Here is a 20,717-nt window from a genome sequence, read left to right as displayed (position 1 = left end):
TGAAATCTGTAGTAGTTCGATTGAGAACAGTTCCGACTATTTACGACTCGTATGTAACTCCGTTGTACTAATTGCAAGAAACCGTCCTCTTACAAAAATAGTAAGAGGTGCCCTAATTTGTGTCCAAAAGGAAACTTCGCGCTTTATTTTAAAAGACAAGCAACCATTTCCGGAAACTCTCTGCTTAACCCCGATTAACTTGACACAACTAGCAATCCTAAAGGGGCTAGTGTGTAGGCTAAGAAGCATGGGCTGCAGCCTTTTTTTCCTTTCCAAAAACTTTATTTAAACAAATATAAACAGCAACGTATCAATAACAATGACAGTATATTACCAAAGTTACATTCAAAAAGAGGTAAATAAAGTTCCAGGGAACAGTTGAAACGTAATAATGAGAGAATAATGAGAGGTAAAGAGTAAAAATTACATAATAATATTTGGAAACTGTGATAGAGATCGCACCAAAGTTTCTTCTGCATTCGATTTGCTTTGATTAGTCAATAATTTTATACATATCAAGTACTGTTAGGGTCGTTGCCGCCGTTTTAGTTTTCGAATCTCATCTATGCTAAAACTAAAGAATGATATCCATTAAAAATATACCAACATTTTTTTTAATTAATTTTATTTTTCCTACATGAAACGTCCCCAGAATTATCAGAAACTTCGCTAGAAAACAAATGTTCACAAAATAAAACAGCTGTATCACAAAACATGGGCATTTTACCTGTTTTTTGTTTTGTTTTTTTAATTAAAAACTATTGCACATTAATCCCGCATATTTTGGAATACATATACTAACAAAATAAATGAGAAATAGTTTATTTATTTAAATCACAGAAATAATCAATATTCAGTTTAAACCTTCCCAGGCTTTAAATTACTATTGCTATTTTAAAGTATTATTATTATTATTATTATTATTTTAGTCACAATGCAGTATTTGTCTGATATGTCTGGTCCATGTTCTATATTTGTAACATGGAATTCATTATAAGATAACAACCTATGGACTGTGGACTTCAGGAAGCACACAGCCCCACTCCCCCCCCAATCATCCTGACTGACACCCTCATCACCTCTGTGGACTCATTCCGCTTCCTGGGTACCACCATCACCCAGGACCTGAAGTGGGAGCCCACCATCACCTCCGTCATAAAGAAAGCCCAGCAGAGGATGTACTTCCTGAGGCAGCTGAAGAAATTCAACCTGCCAACACGGACGATGATGCAATTCTACACTGCAATCATCGAGTCCATCCTCACCTCCTCCATCACCGTATGGTTGTCAGGGACAATCAGAGGCTGCAGCGTGTTGTGCGCTCTGCTGAGAAGGTGATTGGCTGCAGACTCCCATCTCTGCAGGACCTGTACACCTCCAGGACACTGGGGCGTGCAGCTCGGATCAGAGCTGACCCTTCTCACCCTGGACACAGTCTGTTTGACCTGCTCTCCTCAGGCAGGAGGCTCCGGTCCATTCGCACCAGAACCTCTCGCCACAAGAGCAGTTTCTTCCCCTCTGCTGTTGGACTCATGAACAATAACCATATGACTGTTCCCACCACTAACACATGACCCTACACTGTGTTCACTGCATCATTCCATGTTTGCACTGATCACCACCTGCACTTATGTATATATCTATCTACTTAGCACTTTTAATTTTTATTTTTATGTTTATGTAAGCGTTGTCTGACAGTATGTTTGCACTAAGTACCGCAGCAATTTCCTAATGTTGTAAACCTGCTCAACATTTGGCAATAAAACCCTTTCTGATTCTGATTCTATCTTCGAACTTGGATGACATCATTGTAGATGATCCATTTCTGGATTAAAATAATTTTGTGTTTTAGTTGAATAACTTTATTGTTCCATATGTAAGATCTGTGTGTTGAGAAGTTGTGTTTAGAGGCCTAGGTCAATGTTCCCTGTTTATGGAAATGATGTGTAATTTCTGGAGTAGTTGCTAAGTTGATAGGCTGCAAACTGCAGTTATGGGGAAAAGATCCATTCAGCAACAGGCTTCTGGTAGCAGTCATTTTTCAAGCACCAGCCGCTTTAAAAAAAAAAAAAAAAAAAAAAAATACACATGTGCAAGTTCGTCTTTTGGTTTAACACCGTTTGTAACCTCCATCGCTTCTCAACGTGTGCCATCAACGAGTTTACCTTGTCGTAAATCCTTTACAGGATCAACTGCTTTAGCAAAACAGTAGCGCTTTATGGGCAAACTTGACTTTGCTGTAAGATAAACGAAAGCATGTAAAAAGCGATTTATTTCAGTTCTGGCCAACTGCATTTGCCATATTTGCGAAAACTGAAAAGCTTGTTTTGGCTAGAAACAGGAGTTTCTAGTCCTTTAGCGACCTCTGCTGCGCCTAAGGCTGAACTGCAGGAGGCAGTATATTTTCTGTCCAGGCACGAATTTAAGACTAATCCATGCAGAAAATACTAAAACATATATTTGGTGTGTAAATGACACCTGTCCTGAGACAGGTGTAATTATACAAAATATTAATTAAAATGCAAAATGTCTCTTAAAACTATTTTCTCTTGTTCCAGCTTCGTGATCACTAAATTGTATTTCAAATGTTATTATTCAAATAAGTTATAAATCCACGTTTTTATTCTGATTTTGTGTCTGATTGTTGAACCACTGTTCAACATATTTTAAAAAGTCAACGGTAGACCGAACATATAAATCAAACATTCTCTTCTGTTTATCCTTTTCAGCGTAGCGTGAGGCGAGGGCTTGGAGGCTTCCCAGCTTAAATCAAACATTCCAAACATAAAAAAAAACCCCAACAAAAATAAAACATTCTGCTTTTCTGAGTATTTATTTGTTATATGCCACGACTCTACATCTAAAATGAAATATATCAATTCAACCTGTTATCTTGTGCAACCCCGTTACTCTAATTTTAGCCCTGTTACCGTAACAGTTAAATGTTTTTATTAGCCCACAATAGTGTATTTGAGCAAAGATTTGAAAATAAGTGCTGAAAACTTTTTTTTTTTTTAAAAAGAACAAAGCAAAATGTGTGTCTATTAAAAAGTAGGGCTTATTTTGATGGTAATATAAGTTAAACAATATTAATATTGACTTTTTCAGGTTTTAGAGTATTAGTTGTACCAATACTTGCATGACAGACGCCAATAAAATATCTTACTAAAGGTGTACCTTTGATGCCTGAGTTGGAACAAGCTATTTTCTTGATGGTTTATTATTTGGTTTTCGTAAATACATAACATAAATAACGGATCAGTTTTTTACGACTTTTCAACCCTTTACAATGGGACATTTGGAAACATGACAAAAGAAAGAAGAAAAAAGAAAACGTCAGACGTTCCGTTTCAAACCTTTCGTTTCCTATGGTACCTTAACGCTGCAAAATCGCTTGTACTCTACGTAAATTACGTAAGCCTGCGCATCACCGACGTACTGACGTCTATTTTCAGGCGCAGGTTCTATGAAAATAACGCGACGGCGGCGGTGCGGTGCGACGTTTTTACTACGCAGTGCGGGGGCGCGGACGATATGTCGGCAGAGGGAGGACCCGGAGACATTGACGTTGTTCCAGGCTGTACGAGAAAAAAATACTTCTCATTAGTGCAGCGGTGAGCTATAGAGCAAAGAATGGGAAGCAGTACACACGGTGTTTGGTGTGCTGAAAGCCCGGCTGTCTCAAGCGAACACCGATTTTTGCTGTTCCGCGGGATATTCAGCAGGGACTAGCTTCAGGAAAGCGAGTAAGCTAGCAGCACAGGCTAGCTTCGCAGAGAGCTAGCTGCCTTGTTATTGTGATACCGAAACGAACCTTCCAGCTAGCATCCGTCAGAGGAACACACGGGAAAAATGGTAAGGACAGCTTGTGCGTGCTTTCCATCTAATTTAGCCAGCTTTGTCACTTTGTCGAGGTAGCTAGCGACCCGAGTCGTAGTATGTTACCGAGAGCTTGTCACCTGCCTGTCGTTTAAACACAGGGCTGAATTAACGCACGTCTGCAGTTTTAAACGATTTTCTGTCATATTATCGACGGTTTCTTCTGGTAGGGCGTTAATTGTAGAATTAGATGTTCACACTATCTTCCCAATTCTGTTGCATCAACATTTTGCATTAATTCTTTGAAATATTTCAGTATACAGTTGGATGTTTTGACAACTTTAGAGAACGATAAAGTCACATGGCTCCAGCAAATACGCGGAAATGTCCTTGCTTACTGTACTGCATACTCGGTACAGGGCAATGAGTTCAATAAACATGCATAAAAAGCTCACACGGGATCCTTGAATGATGTAGAGGTGCTGTAATTATTTGAGCCAACGGTTTATCTTAGTTCCTCATCGTGGTAAACATCATGTCAAAGGCCGTGAGCATATTGCCTGCATAGTTCCATCTGACTGGGTGTGTATATATATATATATATATATATATATACTCTGTTCCAAAGCATCAGTGCAATTTTCAAAGTTTTATTTGATTGAGTGAGAGGATTTTTTTTTTTTTAAAGGTAGCTCTGCTGCTAAATGTCCTGTTTAAATAATTCCACAGCCAAAGCAACTTGCTGAACCAGTTAAGTGCCGTTTTCGAAGAACCTGTGGGCAATTTGTGTATACCAGTCTGATTTGACTCCGGTGTCATTTAACAACATTAATTCCGTCTTAGTTTATTATCCGAATATGATGAACTGTATCAGTGGGTCTTAACCAGATACAATGCTGAATATTTTTTTTTAGTGTTATTTCATGCTGATGATACGCAGTATTTATATGATGCACAGTTGTACAACAAAATACACAATAAACCATAACCATAAGTTAAGTGTGATTGCAGAGTTGGCGTGTTTGAAATTGGTTGAAATATGTAGCACATTACTTTATTACAACTGGTAATTTAAGTATTCACTTCCCTATGCTTCCCTATGTGTGATGTGTAAAGTACCAAAATAACACCTATATGTGAGACATTCTTAGATTCTAATGTTAGAGATCCTGCAACTGCCGTTGGGCTGTGCAGGGCTCTCTCTCTTCCGGAAGATGATTGAATAAAGAATTATAAATGTTTTGACCACTATGAGTCGGGTTTTCTCTGTTCTATCATGGGGATCAAAGAATCTGGTTTTAATACAAGACAGATCATCTAAATGTGGTTTGCCTAGAATGCTTCACTAGTGATGACTCTGGTGGCGAACTGTCTGCCAGAGATGGCCTCATTTGCTTAAATTTCAGACAATGTAATTGTATGGTGCAGAGTCACTCTGAAGCATAATTTTTAAAGGTAGATTTAAGTGTGAGCCCAGCATATTTGTTGCTGTTTAGTCTGTGCACAATCTTAAACTGGACTCTAAAGCAAACGTCTTTTTTTTTTTTTTCTTCATTTGAAACTGTGATCACTGCTAATGCTGTGTTTAAAGCATTTAATGCATCACTTTGTCATCGTGAGTGACACGTATGCTCATATGCCTTGTATCAGTCATTTAAGTTGGGTTTGTCTCTTAGTGCAAACCTCGATGCAAAGCAAGTCACACTCTCTCTCATACTTAAATATTAGCTAATCTGTGCTTGTCTGTGTGCAGGTGTACTTGTTAAATCCTATAGAGAACCTGAGAAGCTACATCAACAACCGTCCACCTCTGGTCATTTTTATGATCAGTGTAAGTGCAGTGGCCATCGCCTTCCTGACCATCGGTTATTTCTTCAAGATTAAAGAGATCAAGTCTCCAGAGTTAACCGAGGTAAGGCACACCCGTGCAGTTTTTTGAAGTAGATGAAATTATGTGGTCCTAAAACGGTAAAGTGTGATCACTGCTAATGCTGAATGTCAGGTGGTGGCCTTTGTTGCCTGCTTTATAACTAAAGGGTGCATTTTTTTTTTTCTTTTATTAAAACCATGCTTCAACTGCACTACAGGATGTAAGGCTGAGAACAGCTTTCTTGTAGGATAAAGTGGGATATATATGTATCTGACCCCTTTTCACCTGGCTCTGATGTGAGTCAGATTTAAGGGGCATTTGGAGCACATGGTGCTCTGCCAAGCCCAGTTCAAAAGAAAATGATTTGGATCTGCACATTTCATGGATTCTTCTTTTGGTCATGCACCATCTCTCAGTCAGGATTTATGAAGTTTGATCAGGTAGCTTTTAGATGATAAAGCTGACAATCAAACAACCTGCACTAAGCAACTAGCTCTGCCCTAGCTCTCGGCATGCAGAGGGAACAAGTTATGATATAATATACACATTCTCTGCACAGTGTGCAGCATGTAAATCTGAAAGGAGGCATATGCAAATGAAAAAGGTTGTTCTAGTTAAATAATTGGATGCATTGTAACCAAACTAAATATTGCACATAGGTTAAATATTGTCTACAAATACATACAGTAACAGCAACATTGTACATGAATTTCTGTTGTCATGTCTGGCAGTTAAAAACATATTCACTGTTTTCACAGGACTGGAACACCTTTCTGTTGCGCTTCAATGAGCTGGACTTTTGTGTGTCAGAGAATGAAACGATAAAGCACGGCCTGAACGAGTCGACCACGCCGGAGAGCATGGTGGTGACTAGCGGCCAGGCTCGTTCCAGCACTCAGGTTCCCCTACTGCTGGAGGACTCGGGGCCCATTAACATCTCAGTCCCCATCACCCTCACGCTGGACCCTCAGCGTCCATTTGGAGGGTATTCTCGCAATATCACCCACCTGTATGCCACGGTGCTGGGGCAGCAAGTAGGCCTCTCAGGTAGGTTCTCATATTTCTTTGCTAGGTTTGATTGCTCTTGTAGCTTCGATTAAGGAAGAAGAAAGATTGTTACTTGCCACTGCAGGTGGTAGATGTACGCCTAATACACGCCAGCTCATACAGATGTAGAGTAGCCTAAAAACAATGTTTCACAACAATATGTTGGTGTTTAGGGGTCGTTTAAAGGTTTGAAATCAAAATCGGTCAAGTTCTTAATTGCCTCTATATTTCCCCTAAATTTGTAAGAGGTATTAAATGTGTACAAGGTATTTTAAGACTGGTTAAAAAGCAGACCCTTTTGTCGAAAATCAATAGGATACAGCTAAGTCAGCTGTGGCTCAAACGGCTGTAAGTGTACTATACATCTTCAACTTCCTTGTTTAGTTTGGCCAGCATCCAAAAGTTCAGCGATTCGCTTTAATTTCATGTAAAGGCGAGCCTTAAATACTGTGCTGTTGGGATGATTTTACAGTTAGCTGTATACCAAGCAGCAAAAATATAATACCTTATATCAGTGTTATTTTCTCTTATTTCTTAATTTTCAGGTATTAAAAAGCATTTGTTTCGATTGTTTAAAATGGTGCAGGAGTCTTGATGTGACAGGTGGTGATCAGGCCTTTCAGGCATTGCTTAGCAGAGGATATCTTTGTATCTAACAAATTAGGAATTCCGCATTTGCTCTGAACCCTTTCATGGAAAGGCAAGTTTGGAAACTCGGATGAATTCTACACTCGTTGCTCGTGCTATGCAACAGGTGTTTTCTTTAATTATCATGGGAGAAACCTGTGTTCTCTATAGTGTGGAGAGTTTTTGCGTTGTGGCTGCCTTTTTCTGATGTCAGATGCATCTTCTGTTGGGCTTTTTACTTTACCTCTCAGTGCTGTGACTTTACTTCAACATGGTGAGCAAACAGCAGAGGTGTTGTGTAACGTTAAGCTGATCCCGGCGAGCCCACCAAGTGAAACATGAATTCCTAAAATGCTGTGAAGCTTCTGAATATGTCTGCGGGCTTATCTGAGTGTGCGTTAGCAAACTTTTCCTGATGATGCCCTCAGGGGTCGGTGCGTTGGTGGTTCTTGGTGTCCGGGGCTGGGCGCTCAGGTATGTACCAGCTCACTCCCAGTGACTATTTGGCCTGGTGCCTGTTGCTCGGTCAGGCCTCTTCCGGGGCAAAGGGGGCCCTCGGGACTCCGGCCTCTGGGCCTGCGGCTCGGTTCACTCTGGCACAGCTGGCTGCCGGCAGAGCCGGCGGGCACGCCACTGCAGCCCCCTCTGGCTTCTGTTCTGTGGCTACTGGGTGACCCCTCATCTGGGGCTCTCCTCAGCTCTTCCCAGGAGGGTGGCACGGATGCCCCTCCGGTGGTCCTCCTTGGGCTCTCGCACTCTGGGGCCTCTGGATGTCTGGAGCCTGGATCTCCTCCATGCCTGCTTCATGCCCTGGGGGACAGGGCTATGGCTCTCTACATCCTCTAGCAGACCATTGCATGGGGAAACCTTTTGAATACAAGCGCGCTGATCCACACAGGTGTGCACACGGGTGTTCACTCTTCATAGACATAAACTACACCTTTATTGGCTGCTGTTTCCAAGCAGCCAATAAAGGTGTAGTTGGAATGCTGAACAACAGCATTCAATATTTAGTGTTTACTGCTGTTTACACTTAGCTAGATTAACGTGATGGTGTTGTGTTTAGTAAGTTGCTCTGTTTTTTTGCTTGTTTTCTCTTCTTTTTCTCTCAACAGGTGATCCAGGAGATTTGTTTTCTCTTCTTTCTCTATTTAAGTGCCCTTTCTCACTGTCCCTCTTCCCTTCTGTTTTTCTTTTCCTTCATCTTTCTTTCTCCCTTTCCTATCCCTCAGTCAGGTCTGTCCCGTCTGTAACAACTGAAAATAAAATAAATAATAACAACAAAGGTTGATCAAATGGACCAATACGGCAAGGTCTTGATGATCCATTTGGCAAAGTAAATCCATTGGGTATCCTTGTTGGTCTTCAGACATCAATTCTGACGGCTAAAGAACCAAATGGGACAGGCAAAAAAAAAGAAGCAAACTTTTCCTTTTGTCTAAAGTGCTCATACACACTGAAAGACCATGTGTGTTTTCTTGCTGCTTCACTTCTGAGGTGCTGCATGTTGGAATTAGGAAGGCATGTTAAAAAAATGTGTGAAACATTACACTTGGCAGATTTCTGGCTAACAGACTCTGCTTAATGTTGCCAACTTTCAAAGTTCAGGATTTACTATGTCCACATGAAGTCCAATTTTTTTTTAAAATTTTTTCTATTACTTAGAGGCAAAGTTTTTAGTCAAATGAATTTTTTATATTACTTTAATGCAGCGCTTGTTTGGAGAGAGTGTAAGCCTGGTTATTTGGAAATGGCTACAGTTTACAGAATGTCACATGCAGTCAGAACGCGGTGCTTTTAAACAAGGACAGCTATCAGGAAACGGCTGTTATTAGTGTGTAAGAGGGAGTGTGTTTGTGATTGTGCTTGTTGAAAAAGGGAAGATTGTGGCTTCCTTGCATTTTGATTGTTCTAATTATATGAGTGAATTAAGTCTTTTATCACAGGAAACCAAAACAAATGATGATAAAACAACCGAAAATGTACTTTGTACATGTCCAACTGTATGAGGCTGGGGATACATTAATGTTAATCAGTATTCTCATAAAGAGAGTCAAGCAAACATACCTGTATGTGCATGTTTTCTGACAGTGTAGGTGAAACATTGGCAACAAATAACAGTTTTTACCCAAATTATAAGAGCTGCTCATCCAAACTACATCACACTCAGCACTGAACTTTGTCACAAATTTGCATTTGGGTAAGCAGCAGTGTGCGTGTGAGTACCTGCCAGGTCTGGAGTGAAACAGACGAATGGCGGTGAAAATTGTCAAAGACGTCTGTTGAATTGTCAGTAAGATCAATTTTGCATTTAAAATAAATAACGGTGATTCAAGTTTTGCTGTGTCTGTTCGGAGTGACCCATTCTCTCCTTTTAAGGTTTCTGGTTGCAGGTTCCTGTTGCCTCAGTCACTTTGCGTCATTGACTGTAGTGTTGAACGTGTCATTTTAGATTCAAATTCACCCTTAAAAAACAAGTAGTCATCTGCAATTCTCTATTCAAAGAAAGTGATTTAGTTCCTGCTTACACAAACCAAAAATTATTGTTATTGTCGATGTTAATGGATAATGATGAACTATTATTGTCACGCATACAGCTGGTTGGAGTAACTTTCTCAGACTTTATGCTGTTATTTCTTGTTGGAAAGTGGAGGGTGGGGTTTGCTTGAGTCTTTCTTGAGGGCAGAGATCCAAACGCTGGCATGACTTTCTGAATGAAAGCGATTGTGTAACATAACATCAAAATATACTCATCTGAACTGTACTGTCTTACCTCAATTCTCGTTTAAAATTATATACTGCAGCCTTATTTTGTAAATTACATTTCATAAAGAGGCCCTAGTTTGTGTTTTATTTTATTGTGCCGGAGTTGTGATTGGCTGAGCTGTTAGCCAGGAACAGCATTATCTTGAATTTGAATGGCAACAAATGTATTACTCGGAGAGAAAAATCAAATGCAAATGCTGCATATTAGTTCTATGACAGGTTTTTTTTTTTTAGTATAAATGCTTATTTTTATCATTGTACATCAAAGTTTCTCATCTGTTTAAACTAGAGTTTATAAAGCACGAGTTGCCTAGTAGAACAGTTTTTGGACTTAGTGAGAATTTCTTTTGTTTTCTCTATTGTCTCCTCCATCTGGATGAACACGTCAGTCCTAAATCACACCCAGGAGTCCACTCAGTTTGACTGATAATCCTCTAATCTCCTTTGCAGTTTGAAAAATATTGCATAAGCCTACAAAATCAGCCTGTCATTAGTTATCAGGGGGTAGCTTGGTATGAGCCTCCTGCTGCAGGAATTGCATTCATACTGTTTGGACTGTTCATACCTCTGATATTCACTTTAGAGCTCAGAGGTTTTTAGCTTGATCTTGGGGTCATGGAAATGCAACACGAGGTTGCCTTAAAAACATTACATTGTGATTAAAATGTAAAAGAAATGAGTTGGTGACATCTTGTCGTGAAAAGTTTAAAACAATCTGCTGCTCTCGTTGTCTTTGTTTTGCCTGTAGGCCGAGAAGCTCATGAAGAAATAAACATCACGTTTACTCTGCCCGTATCCTGGAACTCGGACGACTGTGTTCTGCACGGTCACTGCGAGCAGGTGGTGTTCAGCACTTGCATGACCATCACAGCGGCCAGCAATATCTTCCCAGTCACAGTGTGAGTTGGACTGCCTCCATAACTCAAGGGAACAAGCGCACTAAATTAGTCTTGAGCTTTCTGATGCAGACTAAATGAAATGCAGCTTTGAGGAGTTTATCATTCAGTAAAGGCAATAAGTCTGCGTTGCCTTGTTTTACAGAAACATGCATTTTTGTTGTTGTTGTTGTTTGTTATTTTGAACCATTTGCGAAACCACAAAATGTGCAGTAATGTGCAGCTTCCTTTTGTAGCTCTGCAGTTAAAGTGATTTGCAAGTACTTTGTTACTACAGCGTTACATTTTGCAAATGATTGACTCACAAATATTTTTGCAGGGCTTGTGCATGCCCATGCATGGAACAGACGTATGCCGCTCAATTTGATTAATTGAATCTGTCAAGATAAGCAAGAGGTAGTCAAGGTGCAAATTGCATCACCTTGCATGTTGCAAATATGATGAAATGTGGGTCTTGTTAAAGTGTAGAGGCAGTGTGAGTGAGGCTCCATCAGACAAATTAAGCTTCATTTGTTATCTTTTACTGAACTATGCCAATTATCAGTGTAGTAGCAGTATTTTTATTATTATTTGTAGACAGTCATATTGTTTCATTGGATCAGTTGCCTTGGATACTGCTTTAGATCCCTCTGGTGGCCCAGTTGTAAACTGCATAATATGAAATTATACATTAAAAAGTTATAAATTGTTATCCACAATTTTTACTTTACTTATTTATTACTATAATTATTTAAAATTGATCAAAACCTCTTGATATGTCTGCTCTTGTGCTTTTTTTCCCCCCCCTGTCAGCAGCTGTGGCATCTGTGTGTTGCATTTGTTTTCCTTCCTGTCCTGATGGATAATCTGTTGTCACCCAAATAAGCAATTTTTCATAATAAGGCTGTTTGACACAAATAAACATAAGAAAATATACAGAGCAGATAAACAGCAACAACATCTGTACGTTTCTCTGCTATAATATGGTGTGAACAATTCCACTGCACCAGTTAACAAAAGCCCCTGTGTTTTTGTTTGCAGGCAGCCACCACACTGCGTGCCAGAGACGTACACCAATGCCACATCTTGGTACAAGGTGTTCACCACGGTCCGCGACTCAGATACCAAGTACAGTCAGGACTACAACCCCTTCTGGTGTTACAAAGGAGCCATTGGCAAAGTGTACCACGCACTCAACCCAAAACTTACCGTGATTGTTCCAGATGTGAGTCACCACAGCTCCTCAGTTTTTGAATTTCAACAGTAGTTCTTTATGTCTCATTTCATTTAAATACGTAAAGGTAAAAAACAAAGTTTCTGTGATATGCATCCTTTTAGTGTAATTTCCCCATGATTTAAACAAGTAGGATGACTGAGAATAAGAATGGTATACTTTGTTGATAGTATTTTTTTAACCCATTGTAACACAGAGAGATCATTTAGAGGTAAATGTTCCTAAACCTGTAGTTTATTCTGAAAGGCATTTAGATCTGTACTGATGGGCGTAGGTTGTTCCAGGAACAGTGAGCTGCATTTGAGCTGCAAATGTACCAGCAAGGCTGGAATTAAATTATCATTAGAGTGGACCTAATATGCTTTTCCCCAATATATGTACTGGTACAATGTTATAGGCTCACGTTACATACCGCCAGAGTTTCAGATTAATCAGGTTATCGTACGTGTGAGTAATCCATGTGAACCAAAAGCTCAGGCCTCAGACTGCTATAAACACTCTCTCACATCAGTCTTTTGCACATTAGTCCCCCCCGACGGTTCAAAACTTTTTATAAGGGGCAGCCAATCAAAGAAAGTTGGGGTTAAAGAACAGGAAGTTTTGATGATGCATTTTGAGGAGGAGGCGCAAAGTGAAGTTCAGAGGAAAATCGTATACTGTTGTCTGAGGTATTGACGCAGGCACCACAGTAAGTATGAGCAGCAGCTGAAGAATACACCTGAAAACTGCAGACATGTTAAGACCTCTTCTAATGAGAAATGGCTGATCTGTTTAACATGGAGCTGCAGCTGTTATGAGAAAACACACATGCATGCAGTAACTATTATACGTATTTTTTTTAGTGTACCACCTTCACCAAAAACTACAGGTAACTTGTGCAGTGAGCAATAAAGAAATCAAGCTTGTAGCCTTCTGCTTGAAATAAAACCCGAAGTTACTCTGTGACATTAAACTGTGTCTTTTAACGCTTGTCTTACTAGGACGACCGTTCCCTCATCAACCTTCACCTGATGCACACTAGCTACTTCCTGTTTGTCATGGTCATCACTATGTTCTGCTATGCAGTCATAAAGGGGCGGCCTGGCAAAGTGCGACAAACCAACCCTGACTTCTGTCCTGAGAAGGTACAACAGACACCAGCAGTGCTATATGACTTCAACAGGTAGTTTCAGTCAAGTATCAACTGACCAGTGATCGGTCAAAGACTCTCTCCAATCAATGACTCTGCTGATTTCCTGCTATCTCTGCTTTTTGTTTGTTTGTTTTGGCACATGAACTCCTTACAAACTCCAAACCAAATGAAAGAATATTTAAGCTTCCCTTGAGAGCATAATAAAGACGTCCGAATGCTGTAAGATTTGGTGTAAAAGTCTGGGTGAACATTATGGTAATGATCCTTGACTGTGTCTGGTATATGAAGTAGTTGCATCTCGCTTACAGAGGTGAAGGGAGTTCATCCTCCTTGATCTTATTGTTTGTTGCATGTAGCACAGTTCGTTTTCCCTATACACATAGCGAGTTCACACCAGTTGAGAGAGAGTGTATTTTAACATAGCTGTTATTTTTGTTTGCTTGGATAAGGAAGGTGGGGCAACAGCTGCAGATTTCTTTATCTAAGAGCTCATGTTGGGACTCTTAGTTTGAAATATTGAAGGGAGGAGCAAAACAAACAGAGTGCAGTTTGTCTGTCTTCTTGGTGTGTTTACCTCTGCATGACTCTGCCTTGGTTACACCCAAACTGGCACTCCAGTAACTGGCAGTTTCCCGCATATTCATTGGTCTGTGTGTTTTGTTCTGAAGTGGAGACCACCAGCAAGCAAACAGATGGACTCTTTGATGTCTCTAACGTAACAAACACAAGGAAAAATAATATGTGTGTTTATGTAGCATCGTCTCCAGGTTAGATTGTTGGAGCTTAAATTTGTGAGGCACATAAATGTCGAACACTCAGATCACAGAGACTATAAGCCACATTTAACCACACATTCATAACTATACAAGGTTCTGTTCAACCTCTCATCTACTGACGATTCACCAGATAATTTGAGATCCATGTCTTTGCACTGTGGGAGGAAGCTGGAGGAACCCCACACAGGCACGGGGTGTAGCCCCAGCTTGGGTCTAAACCAGTGATGACCATTACACTGGTGCTTAACATCAACTATGCACTGCTACCTCTCCACACTGCTGTATTTGGTGTTCACACATAGGGACCTGATATTTTGATTGCGCACCTGTCTCGTTTTGCACTTACAAAGCTTGATCTGTGACAGCGTGCTGACCTGCGGGCAAAGCTGTTCAGTTCAGTCTTGCTCTGTTTATTTTCCCTTCATTGCTGGTGGGAAGACAACAGCAAACAAACAGCAGTTTGGAAGGATTTCACAAATGCAGCACCATGTTTGCAGTTTTTTTTTTTTTTTTTTTTTTTTTTTTTTTTCTTGGTGGTCCAGTGGTTTAACACAGAGCTTGTCCTGTTTGCTTCTCTTGCTCACTTTCCCCACTGCTTATGTTTGCTATAACAATTGCTGGGAAACTTTACTGCACTTATGGGATCTTAATCATATTCTATCAATTTATTTACTGTTGTTGTTATTAATATTGTTAAAGTTCCCCTATATGTCATCACTTCTATTTCACATGTGGAAGTGAGACTAGAACAAAAAAGTAGAGTTGAGTAGCAGAAATAGTTCATGTTATTTGTCGTGATCCTTTTGTCATTATTTTACTAATGACTTCCTGTTAAGTGAAATTATCTTCTCAATTGTATTTGCTAGCGATAATTTAGCTTCTATTGTTTGGAAAGCAATGTGAAAGGGGAACCTAATGTTGCCTTATACATAAAGGAAAGGTTCATACTCAGAGTAGCAGGAAGTCCAGCTTACTAATTTGATTTGTTAACTTAATTTCACTCTGGCATCATGTCTGTTCTCTGTATCAACAGATAAAGAAGCCAGAGTATCTGTATCATATCAGAACTGGGGAAAAAAACCCATGGATAGTTGCATCCCGAGACAGATATGATGAGAATTGGATACTGTCTGTGTACCACTTTCTTAAGGATGCTGAGATGTAAATTTTCAAAATAAAATAGCACAAAACACTCAAAATATTGCAGCAGAAAACAACAGGGGATGCATTGGAACAGTCACCAATAGCTGATAAAGTCCAGTCGTGTTTCCCAAATAAACATCAGTGAAGTGCATCGATCGGGTGGGGGTGGGGGGTTAAATGCTTGCAAAATGCGTCTGTGTGTAAACAGACAAGTAAACAAGACTCTTGTCTTCCTCTGTCACACTTTCACCGCTCTTTGCTACATCACCAGATTTTGGTACCATAAATTTCTGTAATTACTGAAACTGAATTCCGTTTCTTTTATTGCAGGTGGCGTTGTCAGAGGGTTAAAAAGACATCAGAGAATGGCAGGACTTACCTGTAACATGGACAAAATTAAAGAAAGAGAAGAAATTAATTAAAAAAACAAAAACACGACTTACCAGTTGCCTAGTGGACCCTGGAAATACAATAAGGGACACAAAAGCTCTGTGAATGCATTACTCTTGCAATGTTGGGTTTCTCCAACCAAAGATATACAAGTGCCTGTATCTGTGGTGTAAATATTTCTAGGAACTCTTTAGTTTTGTTTTTTTCCCTTTTTGTTATTTCTTTTGATTTTTGCCTGAGCCCCCCAGTGCCATGTCCAAACATGCAGTACAGAAACAAAGCAGAAGGCCACATCCAAGAGCTACTTCTTTTTTCTGGTGGCGATTGGGACTCACCTTATGAAGCACGATAGACAGAAGTGTTTTATCAAAGTGGTAAATGTTTAGATATCTTAAGGTCAAAGTGGTTTTGTCGCCCTGATAACAAAGCGTGATGTTTAATCACCTGGAACATGTTTAAGGAAACAGAAAAGCAGGTAAATAATGATTAAATCCTCAGCGTGCGCTCACCATAGCAGCTTAAGCGAGGAATGGAATAAAGTAGTACTTTTCTCTGCACCAAATTTGATGGTTTAATTAAAATTCTAGTTAGAATCGGGTTCTTTAAAGTCCATTTAGACATCTAAGTGACATTTAAGTGATTTAAGAATTTCACATCTTCCTTTTACGAACTGCTTTTGATTAGCAGTTAAAGAATTACCAGAACTTCCTGTTGTTTGTTGTTGAAATTTGTCACATATTCTTTTCTTCTTCTTTTTTGGCCTTATGCTTTCCTCTGTCAGTTGCTTCTTCACTCACCTGCCTCTTGAATTTAATTTGCTGCCAGTCACTGTGCAGCAGTTTTGGTGTTTGATCCAGTCCTCTCTGTCGCACCCAGGAGATACAGAACATTTGATCTTGCCTTACCTACGGTGGACTTGCTTGCTTGAAAATAGGCGTGGGTCATCACTTTTGTCCCTTTCCCCACATTAACTCTCCGCCCCTTTCTTCCACAGCCAAATATCACATTTTATTTGTTCTGGTATGATGAGCCTGTGGTTTGAAATAAAGCTTGTGCTCTTTGTCCTGTTATTGTAAATGTCGGGTGACCCTTGAGTTACTTTATATCAGACACTTTAGTTACGTCACCTTTTTGAAATGATAAATTATATGAGTTGCACATGTTAAAGTGTTTTCATAGATAGTGCACCTTTGGATGTCTTGCACATTTTGTTATTATCTCCTGTGATTATTTCTTTTCATGTAAATAAACTAATTGGCCTCCATGTAAAAAATAAATATGATAATTAATTCTGCTGCTCAGACGTTTACAATAACCATCCTTGTTTGTTTTAAAGAAAAGTTTTCATCTAATATAATGTGAAATGATAAAAAATACTGTAAATCATTTAGTGAATCCTTTGGTTATTAATAACTTGTCATTTTTAATACATCTATGTAGGTGTTCAGAAGCCCAATTTCAGCAACCATTACTCCTGTGCTCTTGGGACTCCATATATTAACAAATGCAAGTTAATCATGGTAAAAGTTTGACGTTTCTATTATATGTAAGGCATCAGTCGCAGAGTCATAGTGACTGAAAAATGTGTACTCTGACTGGTTGGCAAGTGGTTTCAGGAGGTTGCTGGCTGATGATCGGTGAAATTGATCGCAAAGGGAGTGCTGCACCAGAACCTGGCAGATCACTTTGGTCTGCTATAGCTTACATGAAGTAGGGAGATTTCACAAGGTGCAGCTTTTAGTTTGACGGTGGACTGTTTCCATTTTCAGTTTGCATCATACTGTTCGGTTTCACTACCATTTGGCAGTTAGTTGGCAAGTGTTTACAGACATGTTGTTGTTCTCCATGCAAACTACAGGCAATTCTTTGACTCTGCTTGCAACCAGCAAGGTAGTTTTTGGTGTTGCACTGTATACCTTGGTGCAGTTTCACCTAATGACAGGCAGCCTCAGGCAATCATTTGCTAACCAATAAAAGAATACACGTTTTTCTCTGTTAGCCAGTGGTTAACGAAGGTTGCTGACACCTCTTTCATACGACAGTGTGCACTACTCCCCCTAGAGGACAACTTAAAATGCCTCCAAGCAGAAGAGAAAGAAGTAGGAGGAGTTGGTCCACCACTGAGTGCATCAGAGTTTGAGAAACGCTGAAGTGGCAGTTTCATTAAATGTGTTTTTGTAAGAGCGAGGTGCTGCTGGTCTCTGAAGGGAGTAGTAAACACCAATGGTCTTCCTGTTCTTAAAACAGGAACACTGAGTTTCACAATAAAATTGTGTTTTTTAAGGAGGCATCCAAAGCACTCTACTAGCCAAGTGTGTTGCTTCTTTAATGATAATACTGGTTTTTGGATGTAATGTATAACAAACAATTTGCGTTTTACCAGAACATACTTTCATTTGAGAATACATTATACCATCAGAACAGAGGGACTATTGCAACATTTCACTATTAAGAACTGTAGCAAATAAGAATGTACTTTTCTTTCAAAAAACAAGGGCAAACTTCTGAGCAGCAGTGAGAATACCATTATCATATTTATCCATTTATTATATATTAATTATTAAACTAACATTTGTATTATTTTGAATGACATGAAACTGTGCAAAGACTCATTTTGTGTGTGAATGTATGAGAGTGAGTTTTGGATGAAGTGTAGCTGCAGACTGCAATTCTCTGAAATCTCGTTTCCGAGTGTCTGATTTTTGAAAAGGATTCTGTTTCAGAGACAAAACAAGTCACCTCCCCCGACTTCCACCTGCAAAACTTTCAATCTGTTGCTGTTTGTTTGCGTTTCTCTCTGAGAGCAGCACATATTAGATCTGCAAAAACAAGAAGACAGTGCTGTATGTCTGCTGGTTTGTTGCATTGGTCTGTGTCCAGAGAATTGAGTAAAAACCTTCCTACAGAAGTAAAGATTGCCTGTTTGTAATTACGTATTTTGTTTCCTTTTCAATAGCATTTACCGATACATTTAACTTACCTCTGCTATATTTTTGCTCCATAATTGATGTACTTGTTGAATGTACTGTTTTTATAAGCAGCGTAATCTAAATCTGAGATGCAAGAATTCCAAGTGATTCAAAATATGTTATATAAATATATAATTTTTTTTTTTTCCAGTTTGGGAGGCTTTACTTGAATTGTGTTGTTTGTTTTGATTGGTTTTCATAGTGTAAGGTTTTCCCGTCATGTTGTTGTATGAAACGCTGTACTTAACGTTTGCGTTTTTCGTGTGTATGTCAGTGAATGACTGGTTTTGGTTGTAATGGTTACGATACCCCCCAAACATACACACAGAAAATGATGCTAGAAAAAGTCTTCCTAATTCTATTGTTCAGATGATGAGCATGGATCTGTTGCGTTCTCTCATCCATCTATTGTGCTCCCACCTGCTTTTGTTTGTTTTTGTTTTCTTCTTTTGGAAGATCTTATTGGTCTGTTTGGGTATGGATGGGTAGCCGGGATTGATTTAAAGGAACTTGAAGTTGTGAATGAAGCTGTCTTAACACGTATCACTTGCATTTACCTGCTTCATATCCTTTTTTCTGCGATTTTCACCCCCCTCCCTTGGGTTAAATTTGCATCTCTGACTGCAAAAAACGCCTTAACATTGTCTTTGCTTCATCTATCACATATTGTAAATCGCACAGGAAAAACTAAAGCAAATCTTAACTATTGTGAAGTGTACATTTAAAGGATTTTAAAGGAGCAGATGCTTGCTGTTGTAGTTTTCAAATTACTCCACTATATCACTAATGACGTGAAAACAGTTGCGCCATATTCACCTTAAGTTGCACCATGTCGCTGTGTATGGAGGACTGAAACTGCCAAAAAAAACACAAAGCTCAGTGAAAGAAGGTCTTAGTCATGCAGTTTGCTGAGAAAAAAACAAGGAAATTTGAGATGAAATTGGTTGCAAAGACTTATGCGGTGCTGCATTACAAACCTTGCGATTGCTTTGCACCCTAATAGATTGCCACAGTTGCCCATATCTTAGAGGGAAGATGCAAACTTGCCACCTTACTACTGGGTTTCTTACCAACCACAACAGGTTGCAGCGGTAAGGCAACTAAAGCAATTGAAAGTTTTTCAGTGGAGTTTGCAATCAGTTGTACCTCCTGGTTGCCAGCAACCACTTGCCAACCAGTTAGGGAATGCAAATTGTTCCCTAGCGACTGGACGGTTGACATGGCTTTGCCAACCAGTTTCCACGCCTTTGTCACATCTATATGCCGCCTGATTGGAGGGAGCTGTTTGTGCAGAAAGTTTACCTAGTAACACGCACTGTATGACTCCTTCAGATGTATATTAAAGCAAAAAATGACTAAAAATAAGAAAATAAAAAAGTAAATTATGAAACAGGTGGCAAATGAAAAATACAAATAATATAAAAGGAAAAGCAAAAAAAGTGAAATTAATTCAAAGAATACAAAATGACAAAAACATTTAAACAAATCAGCACATTTAACTAAACGACGCCTACATTTATTTTAATTTGTTGGCAGTTTCAAGCTACCATACCAGTGTTTTGTGTTTTTTGCTATAACATGACTCCAATAAAAGGTGCCCTTCCTCCTCTCTGTCATCCTTTTTGTCATGTTAGCAGCGCTTACAGGCAAATATTAAGCCAACTCTGTGCCTTCTGCACTGTCGAGCTGCATCCTCCTCCCTGTACATACAGTAGATAGGACCATAGGTTTTAATGTGGCTAGGATGTCATTCAGACCCTTTTCCTCCCCAGTGGAACTGCTGTAAATGAATTCAAGTTTAAATAAACAGTCTCTGAAGTTCAACCGCTCTTCGTCTCTGACTCTCCCTTTATCCCCAACACCACAGCATTTATTAATTTAGATTAGGGAGATTAATGATCTCCCAGGTTTGGAAAATAAACTAATTTGGCTCTACCTAAAATAAGAGGTCAGAGAAATATTAAGATCTGTAAGCTCTAGCTCTCTCTGCATGAAATAAGGATTGTACTGGTGATGTTAACGTATTTCCATGGCATCAAGACACTTTAGCATTACGATAAAGTACATGG

At 39.4% G+C, this 20,717-nt stretch overlaps 1 protein-coding gene across 2 annotated transcripts; it reads left to right on the top strand.

The window, feature by feature from the left end:
• The first annotated feature begins 3,517 nt into the window (after positions 1-3,517).
• Positions 3,518-20,477, top strand: tmem248 (transmembrane protein 248). 2 transcript variants are annotated; one of them, XM_080866468.1, is made up of 7 exons: positions 3,518-3,855; positions 5,573-5,731; positions 6,448-6,736; positions 10,878-11,028; positions 12,046-12,229; positions 13,219-13,362; positions 15,620-20,477. In XM_080866468.1, the coding sequence occupies exons 1-7, from the start codon at positions 3,853-3,855 to the stop codon at positions 15,638-15,640; spliced, it is 951 nt and encodes a 316-aa protein (XP_080722594.1). In that variant the 5' UTR covers positions 3,518-3,852; the 3' UTR covers positions 15,641-20,477. The 2 variants fall into 2 exon arrangements, with proteins under 2 accessions (XP_080722594.1, XP_080722593.1); XM_080866467.1 differs by having other exon boundaries at positions 13,219-13,400.
• Positions 20,478-20,717: the final 240 nt, after the last annotated feature.

This window comes from Rhamphochromis sp. 'chilingali', assembly GCF_963969265.1.
Source record: "Rhamphochromis sp. 'chilingali' genome assembly, chromosome: 19".
NCBI lineage: Eukaryota > Metazoa > Chordata > Actinopteri > Cichliformes > Cichlidae > Rhamphochromis > Rhamphochromis sp. 'chilingali'.
This window is presented reverse-complemented; position numbering and strand designations above follow the sequence as displayed.